The 27,955-nt window shown below is 39.8% G+C and overlaps 2 protein-coding genes across 3 annotated transcripts; both read right to left on the bottom strand.

Annotated features, from left to right (window-relative positions):
* Positions 1–789: 789 nt before the first annotated feature.
* On the bottom strand, positions 790–8,321 carry MTG2 (mitochondrial ribosome associated GTPase 2). The gene is made up of 6 exons (XM_052786097.1): positions 8,040–8,321; positions 6,189–6,336; positions 5,441–5,556; positions 4,583–4,801; positions 2,945–3,083; positions 790–2,528 (listed from the first exon to the last, which is right to left on the bottom strand). The coding sequence occupies exons 1-6, from the start codon at positions 8,277–8,279 to the stop codon at positions 2,134–2,136; spliced, it is 1,257 nt and encodes a 418-aa protein (XP_052642057.1). The 5' UTR covers positions 8,280–8,321; the 3' UTR covers positions 790–2,133.
* Positions 8,322–9,130: 809 nt separating this feature from the next.
* Positions 9,131–27,705, bottom strand: SS18L1 (SS18L1 subunit of BAF chromatin remodeling complex). 2 transcript variants are annotated; one of them, XM_052786160.1, is made up of 11 exons: positions 27,475–27,702; positions 23,670–23,746; positions 22,278–22,362; positions 21,295–21,439; positions 17,413–17,610; positions 16,268–16,432; positions 15,250–15,351; positions 14,739–14,831; positions 13,311–13,430; positions 11,643–11,770; positions 9,131–11,439 (listed from the first exon to the last, which is right to left on the bottom strand). In XM_052786160.1, exons 1-11 carry the CDS (start codon positions 27,541–27,543, stop codon positions 11,413–11,415), a joined length of 1,209 nt encoding a protein of 402 aa, XP_052642120.1. In that variant the 5' UTR covers positions 27,544–27,702; the 3' UTR covers positions 9,131–11,412. The 2 variants fall into 2 exon arrangements, with proteins under 2 accessions (XP_052642120.1, XP_052642125.1); XM_052786165.1 differs by lacking the exon at positions 17,413–17,610 and having other exon boundaries at positions 27,475–27,705.
* Positions 27,706–27,955: the final 250 nt, after the last annotated feature.

Here is a 27,955-nt window from a genome sequence, read left to right on the forward strand (position 1 = left end):
GAAGTTGCACTGGCTTTTTTGTTCAGGCAATCTCTTCCCAGTTTTATTAAATGTGGCTGAAAAACATGTAGCAATAGAAGGAATAACAACAGTGAAGCCTAAAAATGCTGCACAAAACCAAACAGAAGGACAGAACTGAATATTAACTTTTACCTAACCCAGTCTGGTAAATCCCAGGGATGAAGCACATATGAAACAAAACATGAGAGCAACTTTGGGATTTGTTTTCATTTTTTCCTATTCATATTTATACTAATATCACTGCTTATAATGCATAGATTACTTTCCACACCTGCTCACAGATAGAAATACTCAGAATGTGAATTTAGGAGAAGTAATTACCTGTTTTGCCCATATTTTTATTAAATAAATTCAGGCATTTGAGTTGACCTTGCACTTCTTCAGAAAAAAACTCCTGCTGCTCATGAGAAGGGGTATGCACCTTCTTTCTTATACAGGCAAAGTTAGTTCCGATTCATAATCGCAGAGCTGATCCCAACACTGATACAGCAGGAGGGTGTGAGTTGAGCTTTAATTTAGAGATCGAACAAGAGTGCGCCTTTCCAGCCATAGACAGTCAGAGAAAAAAAGTCCATCGTTCATGGAATCTGAGAAAGCCAGTCTTTTAAGGATGCAGCATTCAGAAGCATTAGAGTACAAGAGATGAAATCAAACAAAATGTGCAAAGCGATAGAAGCAGAGAAAATTACCACCTTTGCTGTAGTGTATAGAAGTAGAGGCTACAGCTGAGCAATTCCCACTACTGCTGATACAGTAGAAAATAGCCAATTTTAGTTTAAACATAATGAAATCTTTATTTGTAAGCTAACAAAGCTTAATCAAAGACAAGTGATAGCTGCATGTTTTATAACACACCAAACTGTCCTTAAAACTTAGCTGCTGTATTTCCTGAAAAACAAAGCCAAGTTTACAAACATCGCATCCTTCTATTGGTGCTAGTGAGTTTACGTTGTATTTCACTGATGTGACAAAGTATGTGCAAGGTCTGTAATTCCAGACTGCTGGTTTGGAAAGCAAAGTTAATCTGCTTTAAAAATCAAGAAACGTAAGTAAAGGCTCGAGAACAATTGTTTCTCTTGACTTCTTAACTATTTGTTTCTCAGCATTCTACAAGTCTGTTAGGGTCCCTTATGAAAAAGTTTAATAATATGCTTTGATAAATTTTGACTTCTCACTATCAAGATAATAATCTTTAAGACAGAATATAACCAGAGCATATAGAAGCAGCATTTCTTTCAGTATAAGGAGAGGGCAAAGACCCAGTGTTCTAAAGGAAGATTTCTGAATTCCTAGAGAACAAAATTTAAGAACAATATCCACGAAATGACATAGTAAAAAGAAAAGGCAAAGAACTGTATTTTTCTTTTATTTGGAATATCTAAGCCTAGGATTTCTCAGAACATTGCTTCAGATTCCTCAAGGAAACTGGAGAAGAACTCAGAAGTGAGTCTCAAATGACTGTTCCCTGGCTGGTTTATACAGCTACTTAACTGCTGCCAGCCAGCATTGAAATATAGTTAATTATTTATACTAATGAGGAAATAATTTCAATCATTAATTGCAGCTGTTTCATGCTCCCCCTCCCTAAAAATACTGAGCAGCTGTGCCTCCTCTGAGAAAAAAACAAAACAAAACAGGAGAAAATTTTAAGAGATGACTGAAAGTGGTTATGGTATAAAAACAGATAAACATGGGACCACCTTATTTTTATTTTAGAATTTTGGTAAGTGAAAAGTGAGAAGTTACTTCACTCCAATTCAGAAAGCAAGCCAGCATCTCCTGCAGATCCTGAATTTCAGTCATTTCTACTAGATAGCGTTCTCTTCATACCATTATTAACTATCTAATGCCAAACAAGATCCAGGTTTCCAACTGAACACCCATCATGATTACAATTTTCAAATTTTGTTGTAAAACACCGAATACACCTCAAAGGTGAACAAACAAAAAAATCTTTGCAATGCAGCAGTCCAGAACAAATCCATGCTGTGCCCCTTGCATTTAAAAATAAACAACTCGTAAAAAAAACCCCAAACCGCACAGATGCAACCTAATCAAATTATGATTTTTTTTTTTTCCTCTTTCCAGTACAGTTCACAGTAGTTCTAGTTCCTACCACTTGACCGGGCTTTGCCCTCGTGATTGTTCTGTCCTCACATAAGTGTCATACAGTTCTCTCAAATGCAGCAACAGTTCCTCTAGGTTGTCTCCTGTCAATGCAGACAGTGCAATGACCCGGTCATCTATCTGTTCTTTAAGGAGTGGCAGATTGATCCTGGACTGAGCAAGGTCAATCTTATTCCCGATGACAACACAAGGCCTCTCAGATAATCCTTTTTTATATTGTTCCAGTTCATATTTTAAGTCTTGCAGCTGAATCCATGGCTGAGACACAGAGAGATCCACCACATATAAGAGAAAGCGGCAGCGTTCAATATGCCTTAGGAAGGCCATCCCAAGGCCCCTGTTTTGATGAGCACCTTTTATTAGGCCAGGAATGTCAGCAACTACAATGAGAGAAATTCCACAGTGAATCCAACATATGCAACAACAAAAAACCAAACCAAACCAAAACACAAAACCCCCACCAAACCCAGTCTTTTACCGGCCAGTGCAAGTACTTTTAAAATTACATCTCAATGCATCAGTATTAAAGCATACCTCATGTTAAGTTTGGCTGCTATTATCTTTCAAACCCCCTAAATTTAGACTATTCCAGTGGAGACAGAATACAGATTGCTAGTTTGATATTAAGGGCACATATAAATGAATGTGAAATGGGCTTTCAGTATTGTTTTGTTTGAAGTTCTTTAGAACTAGCAAGAATTCTACAGAACTGCTAAACTTAGTTCTGCAGCTTTTCAAAGAATAACACAGGTGACAAAGTGCTATGAAGGTACACACAACATACTACAACTCTTACCTGCTACTTGTTCATAGTCTTGATAGCGGACAATACCAACGTGGGGATTTAGGGTTGTGAATGGGTAGGCAGCCACGGCTGGCTTTGCCCTGGAGATTGCTCTCAAAAGCGATGATTTGCCAGCATTGGGAAAGCCCACCTGGAATACAAACACTTATTAGAGCTACAGTTCTATGTTAATCCTGATAAAAAAAACTGTTAAGCTTTTGCAGGTGTGGCAAGGTTCTTCCAGCATGAATATAACAACATTAATTTTGCATACTTGTTTCTGAAAAGCATCCTGGTTTCCCTTTGTTTCTCCTAAACCCTGTTTTATTTATTTTTTCTCATAAACATTAAATAGATCAAACATAGAAGGGTCCCCTTAACTTTTTTGTACCATCTTAAGTATTTACTTTGTTCAAAGCCGAAAGGGTATATAGCATAAGATCTCTTTTACCCTGAAACAATGTTATAACACTTTGTCCCGCACTTCCCATTTTATCTGTGTTCTCTAACTCCGATTTATTATTTTCCAAAAGAATTCAGAATTGGCATTGTCCCTGATTCAGTAATATAGTTTGGCCTTTAAGTAACCAGAATGCCTACAAGTTGGGGATTTTACAGCTCTTCATAGACTCGACATACAAGAATTAAATTGAAACTTGGCCTTCTGGGGAGAAGGCAAGAATTTAAGCAAACCTATCCCAGAAATGAAGTTACTCTGGGATATCCTACAGTTAACATATGATAGATACATAGATGGTCAATAATCCCCAGAGGAAAGTAGATCATATCCTAAATTCTCCTATTTGCTGATGTCAGACACTCTGAATTCCTCTCAGAGTAAGTAAAGTACAGAACAGATTCATCTCAGATTTCCAAATTAGTGCCAAAAATGTGAGAAATGGACCAGTGTCCAGCTGGGCAGAGAATTAAGTATATTGATCCACCAATCCCAACTCTTTTCTTAGTCTCTAAATAAATTCACAAAATTCTACTAGACTAGACAGTTATTCTGCAGTTGTTGAACTACAGCAACAACAGTTTGCAGCAAAGCATAATTTTAACAGCTTTACCAGCTGGTGTTAAAACATTTCCATACTTAAAAATGAAAACAGCTTAAGCCCTAAATTGACTTAGCATTCATATTTAAATAGTATTTTTCATTTCAGAGGATGCTAAATCTGGTACTAACAAAGTCAAATTATATAATTATATAATAACTGTAAAAAGAGAAATACAGGGATGAAATAGAAGATGATTTGAACTTTATCAATTTTATTTTTTAAAAAACCAAGAAAACAGAAACTAATTTAGAAGAACTCTCCATGCCATACTGTTTGTCTGCAGAATTGGCAGACAGCCTGCTGTACATCATCAGTGAGTCTGTTAATCACTGATGAATCTTGCACATTGCTTTTCTATATATAGTGTTGATTTTGGCAAAAGTAGGATGACGTCAAGGAGCAAGAGAGTGACAGCTCTGCAAATCACTTTGGACACCCTTCTACCAAGTAACAGCAAGAAAGCATCGAGTTGCATCTCTAAACAAGCAAGCCAAAAGGCTAACAAAAATGTTATCAAACATTATTTCTTCAGTCAGTCAAGTGTCGTCCTACAATGATAAGGAAGTTGAAGAACCACAATGACACTCACCAATCCTGCATGAGCTGTTGTCTTGAGTTCCAAATGGAGGACCCTCTCCTGACCTGGCTCTCCTGGAGTAAATAATGTCGGAGCTCGGTTTTCATTGGAAAGAAAAAAGCGATTACCTTTCCCTCCGGCTCCTCCATAAGCTGCAACATACTCTTCACCGTGTTGAGTGAGGTCAGCCACAACTTTCCCATCCTCCTTAACCAATGTACCTACAGGGACCTTAAAGTGAAGAGAGATGCAAGCATTACACTGAAGCTCAAAGTCTGCAGCAGAACTGTCTTCAGCAGACCCTTTACCAGCTGATTTCAGAGTTGTTGAAAATCATTCCTCCATATTCTACAGCTGGGGTATCCAAAAAGAGAACATGAGGCTCACTTTCTGGACCCAAACAGCACTGTCAGACATTTATAGTTCATTAAAATGTTAACAGTACTATAACCCTCTTTCTCTCCTTTTATGCAAAGAAGCCTAAGCATAGTAGTGAGCCAAGAAACATATTGTAGGTGTGCACCAAAACAGAAATGTTGAAGAAAAAAAAAGTAGGAAAGAAAAAAGTCTGCTCCTATTTAAAAAGTTCTGTGTTGTGATTGCTCTAGGCATATGACCCCTAAAAGTAAAGCAAATCAGAACTGTATTTGTTTTGGCCAGATGTACCTTCCACAGAAGTCTAATTTTTATAAACAATATAAAGCAGCTTGATCTGCCTGTGTGCTGACCAGCCCTGTCTCAGCAGAGACAGCACACAAGGCTCCCTGAAAAAACACACGTGAGATTTTCTCACAATAAGGTCATCCAGCTTGAAAATCAGCAATGCTAATACAAAGCTGACACACTAACATGCAACCCTAATTTACTTACTTTAACATACACGTATGCACCATTAGCTCCGTAACAGTTTTTGCTTCCTCCTCTCTCTCCACGAAAACCCTGATAGAAGGGGAGGACTGAAGCAAGTGATTTCATTTGCTGGTCAGCTGTAAAGCAAAATACACATATTTTAAACACATTGTTTTAGTAGAAGAGGCAAAGAAGAGCAATCTCTTGACTGTTCTTTCCCTTTTTGAATATTGCATGAATGCATATCCTACTTACTGTCTCAACAATAACCTATCAGGGAAGACTAATATTAATGTAAGTTGTGATGAAGTTTAACTACCTTTACTTATCTGCTTAAGTTTATTAACTCTGCACTTTATTAAGTGGTCATTCTAAAATCAACCATTACAAAATACTCTGGAAAATTCATTTGCTAGATGAGCAGATATTGCAGCAGGGGGGTGGCAGAAGCAGCTTTATCCATCTAAAGAGTAAAATTTGATCAGAACCCAGCCTTATCATAACACAGTCAGACACCAGCCACTACAACGTCTGCAAAATAGCTTGATTTTCAAAATGTTTTCTAAGGCTGTCAGTGTCATTTATGTCCCTGTTACTACCGCTCAGGACAAAGCTTAAAAAGCAGACATCTTATACAGAAATAACCATTTTAACATTTTTGACATTTACATCTGCCATCTCCTACCGTACATGTACATTTTTTTTTGCTGGGGGGTGGGGTGTTAAGCAATAAGACATCATGAAACAGAACAGATTTAGTGAGTTTTACCTTTCAAAATGACATGACCCCCATCACCTCCATTTCCACCATCAGGACCTCCAAATATTTTTCTGGGTTCGCTATAAAAAGAATGACCCCCTCCTCCTCCTTGTCCTCCAACCACACGCACCTTCCGGTGATCCACGAAATAGCGTGTCTGTAACAAGGATGCGTTTTGTACCCTTTAAGTACAGTTTATCAGAGTCATCTTCCAAGAAGTTGACTGTTCTGCAAAACTTAGTAATATGCAGACCTGCTATTTTTAGTTGTGATGAGTTCCATTCAACGGTTAAAAAAAAAATTTAAAAAATCACAACTCTGCTGCTATTCACATATCAACTAAATACAGCATACTAAGTATAATGCTAAAGAAAAATAAATCTAATTTTTCAAGTATTTTTTAAGAATCCCCTTAAAAGTACATGCCGAGGCTATGTTGATGTAACCTAAGGCAGCAGCTCAGATACCGAAAGTGCAAAATTCACGTTAATGGACCTAGTAACAGGAAAAGTATCCTTTTAATACAGTTATATAATGCTGGCAGGTAGCTCAAGAGAGCTACCACACTATAAGCCAAAAATCACTCAGTAACTGTGTTCATACTCATGAAAACAAACATTAAAAAAAAATTATATACATGAACTTTTTACTTCTTTAAATCAAACTGAAATTTGCAAAAAAGACATAGTGCATGTGTGGGAGGGATATTCTCATACTGATTCATGCTTTCTATCCCTGGTGATGAAATTAAGGCAAACTTCAATCTTCTAACAATTAAGTATTAAAGATGAAGAACAGAAAGTATTTGTAAACATAATAAGCAGAGGAAATCTTAATATATGCCACAACCAGTTGCTCAGGAGCTAAAAAAATATAGCATAAAGAGAATTCTAGGTCTTGACTCTATTTCTGACATTACCTTAATATTTGACTTCTGGCAAACTAACTATGGTACGCTATGTTTCGGCTTTTCTGTCAGCAAAACAGGTTTGATGGCATTTACCTATCTCCAGAAACTAAGCTGAAATCCCCAAGGGAAAATACTAGAGAAGTACATTCATATAGGCAGGTGAAATTGTTTACATATCGGGATGAAAAGAGAAAGCATGACCTTGACTGTGGTAACATTAAAATTCTGTCAATTACTAAGGGACTTCATAATGACAATGAGCAGTAAGGGTCACTTTTAATTAAATAGTCCAAATAGTATGCGAGGGAGAAAAAAATCTTATTAGTATTATGATACCAAGATAAGCAACTGAAAAAAAACCCCTAATTTTTGATAATTAAAGTTGTATTATGACCAGTGATTTCTTAAAAAGCCTCTTTCAGAAAAGTATTTGGCACCACCACACGGTGAGACAGGAAACTATTGCTTTAAACGGGAAGCAGTTTCTTGATCATTAGAAAACAAGATTTTCCATAGACGTGTAATTAGAAAGAGTATGAAGAAACAGTTCTAGGACACTGCAGTTTCTCTGACATAAAATGCTGTCTGTTTGTCAGCTTACTGCTATACAAGACTATAAAACCAGTGAGAAACAAGACACTATTTCAGCTTTAAAGCTACGTAAGACTTTTTGCTTTCTCGACCTAGGCATGCTTTAAAGGCACACTTACCGCTACCACAAGTTCTCTGAACACCGATAATGTCACGTGGCAGACTTATTTCCCCACCAGCCAGAAAGCTTACCAGATTTTAGAAAAATACTTCCTCACATCAAAAGCATCTATTTGATCACTGTGAGGAGGAAACGGCAAGGAGGAGGTAAGCTCTGTTTTCTGACGCGGGCCTGGGAGGTGACCGCCCAGCAAGGTAACTGCACTGCACACTAACAGCTGATTTACCTCAGGACTTACCAGCTTCCTTTCCGAAATGACTCTTTTTTGCCTCAGCCGCCCGTTCTTTGAGCACATCGCGCAGGTTGTGGAGAAAGGCAGCTGCCGGCCCCCCGCCGGCAGCGGCACCCGGCTGAGGAGGAGGAGGGCCGGCCTCCAAGGCGGCCGGCCGCCCAGCACGGCCCAACACGGCGACAGCATAGCGCTGACAGCCGCCGGGACAGCCCGGCCGCCCAGCACGGCCCAGCGCGGCGGCAGCATGGCGGCGGTAGCCGCCGGCACAACCCCGGCCGGGCCGCAGCCACAACCCGCCCCGCCGCTGAGAGCCCGCCCCGCCCAACGGCCGCCCGCGCGCCAGCCCCGCCCCCGGCCGCTCCCCGCCGCGCGCACGCGCAGCTGCACCGCTGTGGAGAAAGCGCGGGAAGGTGCGTTTCGCGGCCCGCGGCAGTTTCTCTCTTGCCTCCCCTCAGCCCGCGGCTTCCCCTCACACACCGACCCCCGGCCAGCCGTGCCTCACAGCGGCCGCTGCAGGGAGAGCGCCGAGTCTGGGCACCGGGCTATGCACAAAGGCCCGTGGTACTTGTTGTGTGCCAGCCGAGAATCCCCCCGGACGCAGCTCGCTCCCGTGAAGGTTAAGTTAGCCCGTGACAGCGGTCTTGCGCATCCCGGGGCTGAGCGGTGCGGCAAGGCGGCGAGAAGCCTGGGAGACCCGGTTTTGGGGTCCCTTCCCCTCAGGGGCGCGCCGAGTGTCTTGGCCGCTTCGGTCTTAGCGGCGCTAGAAGTCGCTGTCCCCGCAGCGAGCCTGGAGCGGGCTGCGGCAGTGTGCATGTGCCGGCCGCCGGGCTGACTGACTGTCTGACTGACTGACAGGCTGACTGACTGACTGACAGGCTGACTGTCTGACTGGCGGGTGTCTCGGCCCCTTGAGGAGTCCTGCGCCATCAGTCAGCGTGCCACATGTCCTCTACTCCGCCCTACCTGTGAGGTGAGCTGTTAATTACGCACATCCACTCTGCACACACAGAGCGTCTGATCTTTGCATATCAAATAATTTGAAAGCTGGGACAAGCTTTTGTCATGTATAATTATCTATGAAGTGTATCGGAGATAACTCAAAAGAATCTCCCTTTATCTGTTGTTTCCGTTCAAAAGTCTGTGTCATAAGGAAAGTACCACCAACTTAATTTTCAGATAATATTTAACCTAAACAATTGTCAAGCATTCTGTATTACAAAACAGAAAATGATACAATTAATGGAAGAAGTCAAAATGCTGGCATCACTTTGTTTCCACATTAATACATAAAAATGGACAACACATTAAATAAACATTTTGTTATTAACAGTTAGAAATATTAACACCAAAAATCATGTATAAATTAGGAAATAAATGTACAAACTATTTCCAAAGTGCTCTTTCAAATACATTATATACACAACATTCAAGAAGTTCTTAATGTAAGACATTTCAGGTTGATGTAATGTTGCTGTTTCATTTTAAGTGTTGTTCATATTCTCTCAAAAGTATTTCAGCACTTTCAAAAACCACATAAAAGGCATACTTCCAAGCTGGCAAAGAGCAATATTGCATTCTTCTGGCTACCTGTAATATTAATATATTGTAAAGAAAACAATCATACTTCCTTTCTGTTCCTTGCTATTTGAAAGTACTTATTTGTATGAAAACACCAGCAGGAAAGATGGGAGAAATGAGGACTGACTAAAAAAATGTCTTCTGTTTTGTCAGTAATTAAAATTATTAATGTAGCAAGGGCAGTACTTGGACAACATTTAATAGCAAACTCTTTTGTTGTCCAGTTAAAGACTTTCCTCTACAGGAAAAAAAAAAATGGAGAGATCTTTTATTTTCCTTGTGGCCTTGGTTTTTCAAAATATAAAGTACTAGAACTCGAAATTCCATAAATACACCAGTTCAGACAAAGAAAAGGAGAATATCCTACAGAGGCTGTATTTATACTGTAAATTTGCAATTAATCTCGTATTAAAAAATGCTCATGGAGTATAGTCATCCTAGCCTTTTGCCTCAGAGAAGTTTGGACATGGTGTTTTGTTCAGCACTTATATAAACACTTTATAAGTGCTTTTTTTCAACACTTTATAAGAACATATAAAGCTGAATAGAAGTGACTTACGGTGTTCATACTGGCTTTTACATACCACTAGTTTTTATTTCTAAATTCTCCCTCTATAGGTATTGTCTCACTCGTTGACCCCATTAATAGTTCCACTCTCTATATGCATAATATTGTTTCAAAATTAAAGCTGAATTTAGTTGCTTATCTGCAAGATAAGCTTATCTTTAAAGATGGATTTATTTTCTTTTACTTCTGAACTATTTCTGTCAAGCTACAAGAGAAAAATAAAAGTGAAGATGAGCTGTAAGAACAGTTGACCAAAGGATTTGACAATATTTATGGTTATAATGCTTGCTGGAAAATCTAAGCAAGGGCAATGGAAGAATCAGAAATAAAAAAGGATGCCAGCCACCTGCTTGTGAAATTTGGCATGAAAATGTATATGCAAGTTATAAAATTTGGAGTAGCATATTTAAGACTGGAGTTTTGCCAGATGTTTTTCTCAGCTAAGCAAAATATGAAGCAATATTGATGTCTAGTAGGCTGAGACTGCAGATCTCAGAGCTCCCTTCTATTTTTCTTTCCATGATAGAAATACCTTAGTTTACATGGATATATAAAAGGCGCCTCTAGTGATTAACATTTCCTTGAATATAGGTATTGATCTTCTTTCTGTACCTTTTACAACAGAACTGTGGACTTATGCAGATTACTGAATTATAAGACTTAGGTAAGTAGGTATTACAGAAGTTGCAGTTAATTTTATTTTTATCATAGAGCATAGAAGTGTCTTCACATAAGGAATGTATCCATCCCCTTACTCTTAAGAAGTAAAGTTAAGAGCCATGGGGCTGGCAGGTAATCTTCAATGTGTTCAAAAAAGATCAATAACCTACCACAGGATACTTCCCTGGACTGAGATATGACTCAATGGCTTTGTATTGAGCCAGACTGCAGAATAACCTGGCTGTTTTTCAGAATGGGGCACAACTGTGATCAAATGATCCTAAAGCTATTTAGAAACATCAAGAATGGGGCGAGGAGGGGTAAATGGAAAACTTCTGCATTGTATCAACATACAGTACTATACACAGCACCAAATATCAAACCATTAAAGCATTGTCTTGTTACCAGTAGTGCACTGCTTCATATCCAGCATGAAATGAACACTGTTCACATACAGACGCTGCTTTGTGCTAAGGGGTAACCAACATATTACAATTAATCAAAACTGCCTGTACATCCAGTTTAAAAGATGGAGATACTATTGAAATGAATCTGACACAAGATCACATTCTTTTATTGCTGGTAATTTCCATATTGTCCCTGTAAAAAAGAGAAATAAAAATGTTGGAAAATAATAGATCAGAAGCTTACAAACAGTGAGTTAGACAATTTCTTTTGGTCTATGAATTTTGAAAGACCCACTGAAGTATCACCAATATGCCTGCACCAAATTATCAGCTAGATTTATATGCGGAGCTAACAGCCAAATCTGCTTTTTCACAGCAGTGATTTAGACAATTTACCTGCTCATAGCCGTAAGGCCTCTGTTGCTGAGCGGATGGGCCTGTCTGAGAAGCTCTGTAACTTCCATATTGCTGCCCTTGTCCCTGTTGGTAGCTGGAATACTGTGAAGAGGCTCCTTGTGCAGGACCTGAGAAGACAGTGAAATCTGTTACTAAGGCTAGATTTGCTAGAGGGAGTTCTTATGGTTAACTTAATGTAAAACATGATGGTAACAAAGTAAGCTCTGCGAGTGTGAACTGTGCGTAAATTTTGCCTAGACCTCCCCTCTAGCTCTACACTAGGAAGCGTTAATACTACTAATGATCTAGTTGCAGCAGTGTAAACTTCAGTTCAGGTTTTAAACTTTGCTTAGAAAATCTGATATAGTTTTAAGTGATTTGCCTCTCTGAAATCTGTATTGGCACAGCTCAATTATTACCTGTATGCAAGCTACACGGCCTTTATTCTTGTAACAATTGCATGTTTAACTTCCTATTTAATCTGTCTGTGCCACCATAAGCACTGCTGACCAGGAACCTAAGAAATCTCTTGCACATAGAGATACTTTTAAAAAACATGTAAATCAGACACACGACTGCACGGGGGTATCGATTTCCTTTTATTTGGGACTGTATATTCTGTGTATAGACTGCTATGTGCACTTACTTTTTAGCATTATTGGTGGATTTTTATGAAGGAGAACCTTTAAAAAGAGGAGGCCAGATTTTAACATCATAAACTGACTTTTGGGTTTAATTTCACAGAATATGTCTGGTTTGAGTAGTCCAAACTATCTACTGGCACTGCAGAGTCAGGTGTTAATAATTTAATTAACATTTTAGGCCTGTCAGTTCTATTTCATGAGATCTCACATTTCTAAAATGGATTTGTTGTTTATATCAACATCAGTTTATCAAGTTTGGTTAACATTGCCCGTTCAAGATCAAGTACCATCACATCTGGGATATGCACCAGAAATCCCTTGCCTTGAAGCTAGTATTTAGATTATTCCAATCTCCCTGGCCCCTGTTTTTGTACTAAATAACCTGAAATGGTTTCTTTCTCCCAAAGGCTGAGGATAGATACAGGATTCCTCCAATCTGTCAGGAAACTCAAAGACAGCCATCAAACTCAGATTCTTTTGATGGCAGCAGGGAGATCCACCTGAGACCTGAAGGGTTCAAAAGCCTCGCACCAGTGTTAGCTGCATGTTCAAAGCACTTCCACTTCTTTCCTTTCGCCTCAGCCCCTCACCAAGGAATAAAATCCCTATGATGCTGCAAGAAGTCTAAGCAAGGAAGCAGTGACTCTCTGGACTGTTGATGTTATTTTTTCATGTCAGTTGCAGAACTATTAGATGTGTAGAAGGCCTGAGAGTCCAGGCAGTGACCTCCTGCTGACACTTACCAGGAGGTCAACATGAGGCAAAAGTGTATTTTCTAACTTTCTAACCTTCTTTCAAAAGAGAGGGGGATTCAGGATGCTGACATAACAGTATGGAATGCAGTGCTATACTAATGTATGTTACTGCCCAGAATCTCTTTATATGCCGTGCTCTTTGGCTAGTTTTGGTATGTGGATGTCCAAGGTTAATCAAGGAAATAGTTTACAGCATATTTTAGCTTAGAAATGGAGGCATCAGGATGAAGTATTGCCAACACTTGACTGGTCAGTGACAGTTTTCTTACCATATCCTTGCTGTTGTCCTGGGTAACTTTGTTGATTTGGGTATTGCTGCTGGGAATATGTTTGCTGTTGTGCAGCTCCCTGTTGGTATCCTGCCTGCTGCTGGCTGTACTGAGAATTTCCTAAAGAGGGAAAAATTGAAATAGTTTGGTTATAGATGAGGCAGGTATTTCATGTGGATCACGAGGAAAACAAAGGCATAAGGAGCCTTGGTCTGGAACGCATAGACAAGTACTCTTTTCAGAAGCAGATGATTGCATTTTGCCAGTCAGGATGTTTATTTCTTCAGTGATTTTTAGTTCTTTTGAACAGGAGAGAGTTGTTTATTTATACACATCACTAAACAAACAAAGAAACAAGCAACCTGTTCCCCAAAGGATTTTTTTTTACCCCAGAATTGTTTCAGAAGAAAAAGTGTCACAAAGATAAGGGTGCCAGGGTAAACAGCCAGTTTCTCGAGAAGCCCTCCCACTGTATTTTCTTCTATATAATGATGTTTATTCATATATCCCAGAAAGACCACTTATCTAGTTGTTACTGGTATTTTTTTAAATACCTATGACGGAATTCCATTTGCAGTATCCTGAAACAACAAAATGAATGGAGACTATACAGATGACATTGCTTTTCCTAAATGCCACCTCGCTGTATCATAATTAAGTTAATAATTTAGAGTTCAGATATCTTAACAGTATCACTGAATTTACTGACGTACTACTGTTGAGAGTTTTTTAGTGGTAGAATTGCAAACTCATAGTATTGGTGATTTTCAAAGGTTAGTTTCATTTATCCCATTGTTTTTCACAATTTGTAAGGTGAATTAAGTAAGATTAAAAAAAGTTGGTCCTGGAATTAACCAGTAGGTTTCTTAGTTCAGAGAAACTTCCATTTATGGCTGCCATTTTTTTCCAGCTCTGAACCCCCTTTCTAACTGCAGCATGTTAGTTAACCTTTGTCAGCATAACCTTCTACTTTAATACAGCCATTTTTATTTGCATTATACAAAATGTTTGTTAAAGAGTTTTGTAAGAGTGGAGGATACTGGTATCCTGGAAGTCTTTTCTCATACTGCAAAAAAAGTTCAATATCCATAGCTATAATTCCACCTGGCTCAGCTACGACCGAGGATCATTTTTCTAATGAATCTGAGGCTATGCACAAGTTGTTAGCGATCCCACGAGGCTGCACAGCATGACTGCCCCACAATACAGTTACTAACATGATACCGTGTATACAGTGTGATACAGTCTCGGTATAAGAAATGCTATACATAGCTAAATTCTATTTCCTGGATACTCCTTAAGTAGTGTCTAAGTAGCCGTTAGTGATGCAGAAATTGCAAGGCATATTTTACATTTTCATAAGCATTTCATTAGTATTTTAGGGGATTGGAGCTTTGGTTTACAAAGATTGCCAGTATATTTTCCTACCTCCTTCATAATAGTGTTGTGTTGAGTCGTCAAATGACCTGTCATAGCTCTGCTCAGTATAGGATGACTGCTGATAGGCATAATCACCATGTCCTACAAGGAATTGCAAAGATTTATCAGATACATTGTTAATATAACTAGAGATATATTGTTGACTACATATATTATGAAGCTGCTTATGCACAAAGATGAGGCTAAGAGGAAATACAGACCCCTTAGGTAGGAGGTTGAATACTTGGCAAGGAAAGTCACACCTATGGATAAACCTCTTGCATTCACCAACCCAAGCTTGGCTTTGTGCTCTTTTTGAAGCAGTTTGGATAGCAGGATGCACTAATGCGTATGTTTGTGTACCAGATTCCCATGCCCTGGGATTAGAATTTTCTAGCATTTAAATTGGAATTTGGAATTGGCAAAACCCAAAAATGGGGTTTGCCATGTCCTTGGATGTGGCGGTCATGGTGGTCTACACTTTATAGGTATTACAGTGACTACAGCTCAGAGGAATTACCATCTGGATAGTACTGCTGATTCATAGGTTCTGATGAGCCTTGTCCATGACTGTACTGTTCACTGTAATATTCTTCCTGACCCATGTACTGCTGCGAGGAACCTGCAAGGCAAAGACAAGAGACAGCAAACTGAGCTCGTGGACTCCTAAGAGATGTTTTTTTCTTATCTGTTGTTTTTTTTTTTAAGAAAACATTATTTACATCTGGATAAGTAAACAAGCTATGTATGTTGAGAGCCGTTTCAAAGATGTTTTGCTCACTAGAAAAAGGAAATAAGTTTGTCTTCTCAGAAAAAGCTGGTTGAAATTGAAATTACGCAACGGTCAGTAGCATGTCCTAAAACCACTCACTTCTGTGGCAATACCTAAAGTAATGACTACATTTCATCTACTAATTTGAGTTATTAGAAAGCACGGGAATGTATTCCATGCTTAAGAACACAGTCAGAATTAAATATATTTTAATTAACGTATCAATTTGTTTCTTAGCAAAATTCAGTTTATGTTAGAATCTGTCTAGCAGCTTTATTACCTCTTGGAACTTTTTCCAAAGAGGTCGTGGAGCATGCTAGTTATCCTCTGGTTTTTCCTTTCCCTGGCCTAATTTTTTGTACTAATTGCTGGCAAACTATGTCTTCTTTGCAGAACTGTGTTCCTTGTTAACTGTGCCATGTTACGGCTGATCCAATACCATTTGAAAGAACTGAAAAGATTCCCTTTGGCTTGAGTGAGCTGTATATCAAATTGTTCATCTTTTCTTAAGAGATATATGATCCCTTTTAGACAGAATTCTTTTTCTAAACACATGAAATAACTAAATAGATAAATCTTGAAAACAGATTAAAGTTCATCTGATTGTCATGATACTTCCACCATTCGAGATTTCCTGTGTTCCCAGATGGGATTCCCTGTTCATAAATGTGACTTGGAAATTTTGTTGACTTACCTACCCTGCAGGATGGACTGCATATTATCAGTCTAATAATAATTACATCAATAATCTAATAATAGATTTTACCTTGCTGTGACGCTCTGTAAGGGCCCATTGGTCGCTGACCCATCATGCTGTTGCCTTGGTTGCTCTGACTCATCATGGCAATGGAGGACTGCCCCTGGTAATGCTGGCTCCCTCCTTGCGCTGAGTTGTAATGTGACGTTGCTGCTTGCTGGTGCATCATGGAGACTACAATGTACATGGAAAATACTGTTTTCTAGAAGGATGTGACAGTTCTCCCCCTATTCTCTTTGGAAGCAAGTTAAAACCTTCAACTAACATGCATCCTGATAATTCTGTGAATTTTCCACAGGGGGAGATGTTTTCCTACTGCATGTATTTAACTCTTCTGCACTGTAATCCAGAAAGGATGTTATTACATGGTCAGTTCTTGCCATTTGCTTCAGTCAGATACTTAAAAATGTATCTATCCTTGATTATTATTACTTTATCATTATTACAGTAAGATTAAAGAAAGAAATAAGAACTGATGCTTGTTCCTTTCTACCCCCTGACTAATTCATTGCTGCATTTCTTTCCTAATCAACTTTTTTCTACTTCCATCTTATATACCTGCTGATTATACAGTATAAATAAACTGACATTCTAGGATTTATTTGATCCCTAAATTTCATATCGTTGGAAAGAATTCTTAAGCATTGGACATCCCATTCAATACTCCATAGCAAACATTTTTACAAATTAAGAGATTAATTCCGAGTTGTCTGCTAAACTCTCTATGCCCTGCAAGCAGTGTGAAGTATCAATAAAATAACAAAAATGGGGTAATAACATACAAACAGGAAATGTGTAATACCCTTTGGCAGGCTCTTTCAGCTAGGATAAAGGTGCTTCTCAGGTCCCTCCCATGGTTGTGGGATTTGCTCCCAGGGGCTATCAGATAGTGCTGCTGCACTTTTAGCTAACCCTCTTTTCCACAACTCATTGCTAACCATAGCAAGTAGGTGTAAGTTAAAGCAAGTCTGAAACTGTTCTGACTTACACTGGTGCCTGACACCTTGAAATTCAGAGATGTCTTAAAGCTGTCTTTTCCTCTTGTATGTTTGTCACTCTCTACAGAAAATGTTTACAGAACAAATTCATGTGTGGTAAACCTCTGAGGTCACTGAAAATTCAAGTTGGCCCAGAAGGAGGAAGAGGGAGTTTACCTGGATTAGACTGCATGTTGATGTTTGTTCGAGAGACATAATTGCCTATTGACCCCTGGCCTTGCATTGGCACATTCTGAGATGCAGGCACTGTATGGCTATAACCAGGCCCAGTTCCATGACTGCTGACAGTCATACTCAGAGAGGTCGTGGGCATAGTGTTCTGGCCTGACTGCTGCATAGACACGTGATTAGGACCTAGAAAAATTAAAGAGAGCAACAAGAAAATCTGTGCTATTATTGGCAACGTACAGTGAGCATTAAAGCCCTCGCGGCCTTTCTAAAATACCTTATGATAAGGCAAAACAAACAAAAAAAAATCCTCATTATTAAAATTCCCTGTTATCTACAAACAAATTAAAACTGCCTGCTACACAGTTAGAGTGATCCTCCTCTTCCTGGCAGCCAAATCCAGGCTGTACAGAATTGCAGACAGGAAGAACAAAACCAGCAGCAATGCCCTACAAGCAGTTCCTCACAGGCAGCAGGCAGCAGAATTCACAAATGCCAGCAATTTCAGATACTTCAGAAAATATACGGACTCTGGAAACATCCCAGCCTTCTGAGATTTGTGCTTTCCTTCCTCCTGTCCTGCCGTTGACTACTCTTCCCCCTTCACACAGATGGTGACAATGGGAAGGCACAGGAGTGGCTGGGAAACACTTTGCACATTGCTGCATCCGTTCGGTTCCTCTATAACCAACTAACCTTCTTAGCTGGGGCTTAGGAAGTACCGTGGGACCCCCTCCTCAGAGGACAAGCCTGTCTCTCCCTGTCCTGAAGTTTGACTAAAAGTACCTTAAGGCTTTCGGAAGATAAATTTTCCAAGTCACCATCATAATCCCTTTTGTTATGGTACTCCCTTTCCAACATCACTGTATGTAATCATCAGACTGCTCCAATTATATCCTGCGTTTGAGAGTATCATCCTGCTTACCTGGCAGTATGCTTATTTTTTAAAATTCTATTGCTGTTGGGTAATTAAAATTGGGGAGAATCTGGTCCTTATTTTTTGTTGTTTGTTGCTGTAAATATTTTTATGAATGAGTTTTGGGAAGTTGTTTTCATTGTGTATTGTTACGATCTAAATTGTGATAGTGTGTATTGTTGTCTATCTAAATTCAGCTGTATTGTTGTCAATCTAAATTAATTTAGGTAGAATGGAAGACATGCAGAATCCCTAGAAGAGACAGAATTATGTTGTAATGTTTAGATAATATTTTAATTCACGGTTATTATCTACAGCCTCTGAAAAATGTGTCTAATTCTCTTAGTACAAACCTCATTAATTACTTTTAATGGTATTTATAGACATCAAAATGAGAAAAGATGCTGTAGATTATTATATTTTCCTCTGATTGAGGGATGCAAGCAGCATTTTCAACAAGAGATAAAGAGAGCCAGCTCTACTGAAATCAGTGGAGCCAGCTCAATATACCGCTACAGAGACCTAGCCCTGTGTTTTGCTCCTGGTTTTTTTATGTCTTGTAAAGCTGATACTTCTACTTGTGCAACACAAGACCACATGGTGTTTGAATGGAGCTAGCAGTTGCTTTGAGTGAGAGATGGAGTGAAGCCAGTGTTGGTAAACCTTACCCTATTTGCATGGGAAAAGTTAGAGAATCTTGGCCTTCTTTAAAGCAAAAAAAAAAAAGGTTTGGCTAATTTGTGATTGTAAGGGAAAATATGAAAGCATGACCAAAAGTGTTTAAATAAAACCACTAAAACAATAAGATAAATACAAAGCATTGAACATTTTCATACTTTCATGAATCTAAGGTAGTTGGGTTTTTCTTTGAAATGCCTCATTCATGATTTCTGAACAGTTAGAATTCTCAGTTGGGCCCAATTCTGTCCAGAGGCAGCTGAGTTTCACTGGTTGGTTTATTGAATCTAATGGGTTTGCCTGCAGGGCTGTGGCATGAAGAATCACTGACTTGTGTATGGTGGATTACTTGAAATCTCGGTGGACTGTTTTTTAGCTTGTCCCCATCAACAGAATTATCATTACAATTGACCTAGCTGCCACTACACAGAGTTACCATGTATGTAGGGAATTACCTAGTTACTGTCCTGCAGAGGTGATTCCTGTAAAGTCCTGATTGAGGACAATAAAGAATAAAATGTAGTAGCTGCTATGGCTTCTTCCCTTTTCTTCCCTCTCTTACAATGCTGTACCTGTACATTACAGACTTTCATCTCTATTGCCATTAGATGAGAAATTTTCACAAGTACTAGAGCCCATATATTTGAATTGTTTATGCATATTTATTCCTAATTTCCAAAAAAAGCTGTCCAACAATTGTTGACCGATGCGAAATAGTTTCTCAGTCTCAAAGTCTACCTACACCTCAAGAATGCTGTGTCATACAGCACCACTGTGCTGACTTGATTCTAGCTGGCAGAGACAGCAGCAGTAGAGGCTGGCAACCAAGGGGAGTGTCCCCAAGCCCAAGGGTGTGAGGGTCCTATTCTCACAGCGGGCACTAGCAGCAGAGCAGATGCCATCACTGCTGCTGTTACCTAGGCTACTCGGAAGAGGCAAGCTACCGACTGCATTCTCAGTCACACCTTCGTTTTGGAGTGTAGCTATGTCCTCAGTCTGGTTCCCAGTGGACTAATATATTCCTGATAAAATACCTGGCACTACCCAGGTGACGGAGTCTCAGTGACTGGGCAGAGAGTGAACCACCCTGAGACCCCCACAACTCAGGCTGGATTTTAGTACTGGGTTGGGGCAACATGAGGTAAACTTGCAACATGAGGTAAACTGCCCAGGCTGCTTCTGTTCTGCGGATAACTCAAGTCTTTAGGACTGCCAGTCTGGTTCTTTCACTCAGCACTAAATTACTATAAAGAACTGGAGGGGGGGGGCAAATAAGAAAAAACAATAACACTGAAAATGTAGATTCTTCATAACACCCAACAATGTTTTGACTGACTTTTATAATACTTATACTAGGTAATAAATCTTTTAAAAAAAAGGCCCAGATAAATTTAGTAAGTTCACTTTACTAGCTGTAACTGTTTAAAGTAGGTACCTCATCCATTAGTTTAAAAGGTACGATCAGCTTGACCACAAATGGATTTTTAAAAAGTCAGAAGTAATTCCATGGCTTGCATCTGCTCTTGAGTCCCCCTGCCAAGGCCTGTGATTTTACAATCAGATATTTCTATTTATAGAAACTGTTTTTTCTCTCTGTCACTCTGGGAAAGACCCACAGAAACAAGAACTGACTAAATAACTGTGAACTACAAAATAAATAAACAGATTATTCGTACTATAAAATACAGAGTAAAAAACTATTTTTTTTGTCTTTCAATTAGTTTCTTTTAGTTGCACGAACAAAACCAAATAGACAAAGTATATTATCTTATTCATATGAAATGTCTGTGCAAACTCTTTGGCTATGTACTACAATCCCTGCAAGCTTCTGTAGAGGACAAAGACTGATGCAACACCAAATCATTTTTAAGAAGGCATGTATCCTGGAAGGTCTTTGCAATCTAAAGGCTTGCCTGTGTGGTTAGTCATGCAAGCAATTCCATTTTACCCTGGCCAACCCCACCACTTTCAAGAGAAAAATACCGCAATATATAAAAAAACTTGGATGCATCTTTACTTAGTGATTTTCATTACACATTTTTAAAAAAATGTTTTTAATTTCCCCTATAGAAATACTAAGCAGACTGGAGTCCTTGCAGAAGCCAACATCGTTACTGACTGTAGCCATTTTGTGATTATTTCAGCATGTGCCTGAAATCCCCATATGCCTGAAAGGTGAGTTAGGAGAGGTCTTTTACAGCTCTGTAAGTATATTCTGCATTAATGATTTTGTTGCCAAGCAACAGCAAAGCAGCACAAAGGGGACCGAAGCTCACCATTGCTAATCTGACTCTGCATGAGGGAGGAAGGAGGAAGGCCCGTCCCAATTGCATCGCTGAGATTGCTCTGTGAATGGAGAGATTGGTTGGATGCACTCTGAGTCATTCCTCCTGGGCCCAAGTTTATGTTTTGCGTTGGTGGCTGCAAATAACAAGGAGGAGAAGCAAATTTTTGGTTAGGTTTTTAATTAGAAAAATAATACCCCCCAAATTAGCCTGACTATGACTAAAAACTGCCTCAATTAAATATGTGCTTCCTTCACTTTTTGGGCTTGGTTGCGTAAACCTTTCTTCATTTGACTACTATGTGTGAATGACACTCAGCATGATACAGAGAAGCCGGCACGCAGCACAGTGAAGATCTTGAAACTGTGCTTATATAATAGAGTCTGGCTTCTGTGCCCATTCTTCCATAGCTACATGAATTTCATTTTGTGCTGGTCAGAACACATAACTGCTGAGGGGATATGCATTAGCAAAGACCACACAGAAATGTATTGACAAATTGACCTTTGTCCAGCATAAAGCTATGCTGTATTTTGTGTTATGTGTGATACCTCCAAAATCAATCCATTTAGCAAGAATAACACAATGTTTAAAGACAAACCAACGTCCAAATGCTGAATTAGATTTTTGACGTAAAATAATGGCATTTTTTTCCTGAGTAAAGAATGCAGCAAGAATAGGTAAAGAATAATGAATCTGGAACAAATGGAGGCTGTTCAGATCTGTACCACAGCACCATTTATAGTATACAGAAGTTGAGCTAGGGAGACAGAGATTAACACAAATGTCCCAAAGAATGTGTTTTAAACACAGTAAAAGTAACTTTAGATTTGTTTAGTGGTCTACTTGACCACCTCAAAACTTTTAGCTGGAAAAATACTAAAAAATGGTTTATTGACAGTGATCAGTAACAGAATCAAAGAACATTTCCCTCTGGCACAGTAACTGTATCTGATGGTAGCAGTGGTACTTACAGCAGGAAGCAAGGACTGCATATTCTGGTTCGAATCTGCTATTGTTGCCAAGTAAACCAGGTTTCTGTGCAAGATTTGTTGGTATCTACAGAATAAGGAGTAAAGCTTATTTGGAAAAGGGTTAACACAGAAAATTCCAAACCTCTCTTTTTTTTTTTTTTTTTCTGCTATTTACAGATGATTAGTTAAATTACATTAGCCCACTTTTCATCTGTCATAATAAATAGCAATAATAATGACCTATATCTGTGCCGTCATGCTTTTCATCAAGGATCAGTGTGTTCAACACCTCTTTTACAAATGGTTAAACTTGGGGGAAGGGAGAGGTAAAATACACTCGCCTTTGAAAGCACTTTGAGTGAACTGTGAAGCTGGGACCTCAGTCTTTGAGTACTGACACCCAGACAGCTGCTCTAACAATTGGCCACTTTTTTCTTCCTCTGTTTAACAAGGGTCCTAGTAGTAATGAAATTCCAGAACTGCAAAACCCAAAACCTGTTTCCCTGCCAGCAAGCTGAGAATAACAAGATTTTTTTCAAGAGTGCTCTAACTGGAGTGTTTACGCAAGTAAGCACCACCAGAACCATTTATGCTTCTTCACAGTTCTCGATGAACTGGAGAAGCTCATAAAAAGGGGCATCCAAAAGCAAACCAACAGCTGTGCCACTCAGCAAAGTGAAGAGTCAAACTTTTGGTAACAGGGAGGTTTCCAAGAGGGCACGAGAAAATGCTTTTTCAGCATGGATTTTCTTCTGATAAGGGGAAAACGGCTGGGAAGTGGGAAGAGTGGCAAAAATGAAGCCAGAATAGTGACATGACTTCTTTAGCACAGGTATCTTTTTTAGACAATTTCTTTGAACATACCGCTTTCTGGGTTTGGCCCCATAACTTGACCTTTCATGGAGCAGATTGGCTGTTCTTCCTGACTGAGATTTAACACCTGAAGTTTATAAAAGCATTTTGCTTTCAAGATTAGGAATAGTAAGCAGTGATACAAACTGGTATGTCTACATGCATCTTGTTTTAGCCATAGATAACCACATGGCTGATCCTTAACATTTAAGTACTTTCTGATGAAAAGGTGTTACTAACTTTGTACCTGATTCTACTTGTATTTAACAAATCTGCGTAGAGCAAGTGGTCCAATAACCATAATTGTTTATAATTATTTTAATAAATGATCTGTTAAAAATACTGTAAATACTAAATACTCAAATACTTCAGAAAAAAACCTCTGTTCCAAGAACAATATACATTTCTTAATACAAGAGAATCTAAAAAAATTGTCCAACTGTTTTCTCAGTGATCAGTGAACAGAACGGTTCATAGTACTGTTCTTGAGAAAAAGTACACCAAAAATTTCTAACATACTCCAAAACTCATAATACTCACTGAGTACATTCTGCAGTTTTCCCCTTGCTCTGATAATCCATAATACATTGTATTAGATGGTGATTTTCATCTAGCATCTGCATAAAAGAAATATGATCAAAACATGTTACTACGAGAACCATATTAAAGTCCTGTGGTTTTGTGATACTCCACATTCACCCGTCTTGGCAGTGGATGGTGTTTTGTGCAGTTTTGTTGCCATGGGATATTACAAAGTACCTACACGTGACTTTATTGAGCCACAGGATTGTGCTTTTCAAATCACTCATTTATGAATGGTTATCTTCAAAGGAGTTAGTTGAAATACTCGACATGGAAGAATTAATGGACTTACCTTTTTTGCTCCTTAAATGGCAGATAGATATTTATGCTGAAGAAGGAAAGCGCTTTCACTATGAAATACCTCTGCCTCATTCTAAAACATCACCCAACCTTTTCCAAAACTTCAGATTTTACTAACATGCCTACTTTCAAATAAGAAACATACTTTCAAACAATTTAAACTTACTAGTTTTCCTGCACAAGACTAGCGTGTGCAGACTACTGAACTTGATGAAGTATAAAATTTGCATTACTGGATCTACTGAAACCACATTTAAGAGAAATACAACCCAATATGTCCTTTGGGGTAGTTCAGTTCTAGTACAGGGAGGACTTAAAATGAAAACACAGACTAATTATATACCCGTTAATTTATGTGTATCCATGGCTGCTAGCTTAGCTTCATTCAGTAAATTCTGACTGACTTGTACCAAGAAAATTGGGGCTGCTGGACAAAATGACAACTGACCTTTATTTAATTAATAATTTAATGAATTTATAATACAATTAAAAGCTTAAAATATCCTTTGATATGTTTTAAAATTTCGAATATAATAGTTTGTCTCTTTCCCCCAGCTTTCTTGTGAATGCTGCAAGCTTTCTTCAGGTGAATGAATGGAAAAATAACAATAGTATTTACAAATTTAGATTCGCCACTGGCAAAAACTCACTCCATAATGCAGTTTGTAGGTACCGCTGCTATTAAGTGCTTGCAAGACTGGGCCTTTGAACCACTGTGTCATCAGGATAGAAGAACTCTTGAGGAGAGAATAACATGTTTTCATGCGAGTTAAATGTGAATTAATCCATGTAGGTATGTGTTCTGATCAGAACAAATTCTTGACCCATTCAGATGCAAAGATGAGGCTAGATTATAGGAAGATGAGCAGAAGAGTCTTTCTGATACGCTTGCAGTCTAGCTAGTCACTCCCTTAGAGAACTCAGCTTGTCCTGCTTCTTGCTTGTGATTTGCAAGTTGGTCTTAACTTTGCTGGACACCCTTGTCGATCACAGGCTCTGACTGCTGGAACTTGCAGTGATCCCCTGTGGCTGAAGTCAGCAAGGGTCTGAGGAACAGAGGCGTCGCTGTGGCCTGCCTCGGCGGGTCGGCAGGCTGCTCTCTCGAATGCTGACAGGGAACGTCAGAACTGTGTCAGTCAAGAATCCATGTTCCTCCTGCATGCGTGCCGATGCTCACATGGCGACCCGGGCGCAGCATATAATTTTAAGAGAAAATACTCCTGCCTGATTCACAGTGCAGCTTTTTGTTTCGTGCTCTGTACTCACTGTTGCACAGTATTTTCACCTGTGTCAGTGGAAATTCTGTATATAGAATTAGCAAAGAATATAAACTCGTCCTTTTCAGTTTCCACAACAGGTATCACTGACAATATTTTCACATTCAGTTAAGATACATATTCAACAGCAAGAGTCCAAGCAATATTACAGGTATCTTCCTCAGAAAAGGGCTATGTTTCTACAATTAGCTGAAGAACATTTTGTTTACTGAACAAGGAATCGGGAATAGCTCTTTTTCTAACTTACTAGGAAAAAAGAACCGAGTTCTGATCTCCATTACGCAGAAGAAACTGAAGTTTACTGCCCTGCAAACGCTGTTTGATGAACTAGTTTAAAGCACCACCATCACTGCTCTATTGCCAAAAGCTCTAACTTCCTCCATGCGAAATCTGTTTTAGGAATAGTTGGTACTGGAGTAATAAAAGCTTTGAAAGACTATCAAAACTGAGTTAATAAATAAAAATGAGCTGCTTATATATTACGAATGCAGCTTATGTATTACAAATGCTTATATATTATGATATTACTCTTCTTTTTCCATGAAGTTGGTGTCTATTCTAAAAAGCTCACTTTAATGAGGATTTTTGGAGTTCCTAGCCCAGCACCTGCTCCTTCTCTCACTGCCCGTTTCCATACTTGACTATAAAGCCCATCCAGTTTCTGCACCTGCAAGTCTCTTCCTCGGCGTCACCACCTGTCAGAAGGAAAATCACTGCCGACAGCCCAACCCTGATGAACAGTCCTCAAGTAACATGCCAGCAAACGTACCTCAGATGGGAAATGTTTTTACGTGTTATTTGTAAAGCAATAACATTTTGAAGCTTCCGTGAAGTTTACCAGTACGCAAAAAGGCAAGGGCTTGAAAATCAAACTGAAGATACTTCGGCTGCCCTTTGTCTGTGGATACAGTCATGGTTTTAAGTACAAACTATCTGAATTACGAAATTCTGTCCTAACCCCAACCAATCTGGAGGTTAGAGAAAAACTCATCCACCGAGTCTGAAATATTTCAGTCTTTAAAATTAACCAGTTCACAATACCACATGTGCTGCAAGAGCTCCACGAAATGGGATTAGTTTCCAAATTGCCTCCTGAGATTCAAGTCATCTCTTCAGTCTCCCTTGTGGCAGTTTGTCCTGCCTTGATCTCTGTTCTGTCACAGTCTTCCACCGAGGTTTTTTCCTGTAGAAGTCATAAACCGGCACCAGATAACGGTTTGGCTGCAAAACCCACTGGTGATCGGTTAAATTGCTGTATTAGCAACGGCACTTCTTCACTGGTCACTACTTACGAGTGGACCACGTAGAACATACACAGCTCACTTCCACCGCCACTACATGCCTCCGCATGAACAGAGCACCTCTGTGGTGGGGAAGACGCAAAAAATACGGTAGAAGTACAAATGACAAATAGCGGTCAAAGTGAAAACATGCATGTTCTTTATTGACATTTCCAGCCTCTTCCTTACTGATCGTTACCTTCTGCAGGAGGAAGGGGTGTCGGGCGCGTGTGTGTGCACAGTACCTGCTGCCGATCCTGCAAAATGGGAAACAATAACTTCCCAACTAGGAAGCCTCTGCTTTGGCCTCCACGTGAGACCCGCCTGGAGATCTCCTCCCCAGAGAAAATCTTTCAAAACCTTTGTTTGTCATTGAACATCAATAAACGCATCACAAATAATGATAATCGTATATGAAAAATATACCAGTGCTTGGTGCTCCCTCTATCTTCTGAGAGGTTAAAATTCTGCATCCAAATACAAAAGAAAACCCTTGCAAATTCAGTATGTTATTTTAATTCATTTTTGAGGTTGGATTTGGGCGGGGGGGCAGAAGCTGACACACCACCAGAAATCAATCACGTATTTGCAGATTTTACTGCAATTTCCCACTGTATCACTGGCAGCTTTTTTCCCCATTGCGAGCGGCAGAGATAACGTGCCGTCCCAATTTTATTCCCCGCGTCCTCCTCTCCCTCTCCTTGCAGTGATCTGAACACCTTTGCTTTGTTCCACCTCCTCCTCCTCCTCCTTCCCCCACCTCTCTCTCCAGCTGTCCGTCTCCGCAAGCCCTCGCAAATTCACTACTTCTCCTGATCGCCCTAGAAATAAGCCTCCTTCCTCAGCTACAGGAGCATGGTCGGAATAAATGTCTAAAATTGTCTGTATAAAAGCATGCTTTTTTACCTTCTGGATAGTTTGCTGGGTGACCTCCCCTTTGCCTCTTGGGCGAGCAGAAGCAAAGGCAACCGACATGGTGGGGTTTTTTTATGTGCCTATAATATATCGGTTCCGGGCTCTAATAATATTGTTATTATCTGGCCGCTATTGCCGTGCAAAGATTCTCCGCAGTGCATGGGGAGGGGAGCCGGCGCAGATGGTACGATCTGCGCCCCGCAATGAGCCATGGGCACCGCACCACCAGCCGGCACGCACCGCCCTCGCCCCGCCGCCCGCGCCGCGGGCTCGGGGCAGGGAGGCGGCCGCGGGGATTTGGGGAGGGGGCGGGAGGCGGCCGCCGTCGCCCCGCCGCCGCCTCCCCGCCCCGCCGCACATGGTGCGTCCCTGCTGCCGGGCTTCCTGTCGCAGCCGAGCGGCGGCTCCCTACCTTCGCCGGCAGCCGCCAGCTGCGCCAACTGCGTAGGACGGCCGCCCGGGTACGCCAAGT

The sequence above is a fragment of the Harpia harpyja genome, chromosome 1 (genome assembly GCF_026419915.1).
Source record: "Harpia harpyja isolate bHarHar1 chromosome 1, bHarHar1 primary haplotype, whole genome shotgun sequence".
NCBI classification, from domain to species: Eukaryota; Metazoa; Chordata; class Aves; order Accipitriformes; family Accipitridae; genus Harpia; species Harpia harpyja.

Coding starts and splice junctions, on each gene's coding strand:
- MTG2 (XM_052786097.1), bottom strand. CDS start 8,279: ATGCTGCCGCCGCGCTGGGCCGTGCTGGGCGGCCGGGCTGTCCCGGCG. Junction 6,337..8,039: donor TCATTTCGGAAAGGAAGCTG/GTAAGTCCTGAG, acceptor TCCTTGTTACAG/ACACGCTATTTCGTGGATCA. Junction 2,529..2,944: donor AGACTATGAACAAGTAGCAG/GTAAGAGTTGTA, acceptor CTCTCATTGTAG/TTGCTGACATTCCTGGCCTA.
- SS18L1 (XM_052786160.1), bottom strand. CDS start 27,543: ATGTCGGTTGCCTTTGCTTCTGCTCGCCCAAGAGGCAAAGGGGAGGTC. Junction 21,440..22,277: donor TGCAGTCCTTGCTTCCTGCT/GTAAGTACCACT, acceptor TGTTATTTGCAG/CCACCAACGCAAAACATAAA. Junction 16,433..17,412: donor CAACATGCAGTCTAATCCAG/GTAAACTCCCTC, acceptor TGTACATTGTAG/TCTCCATGATGCACCAGCAA.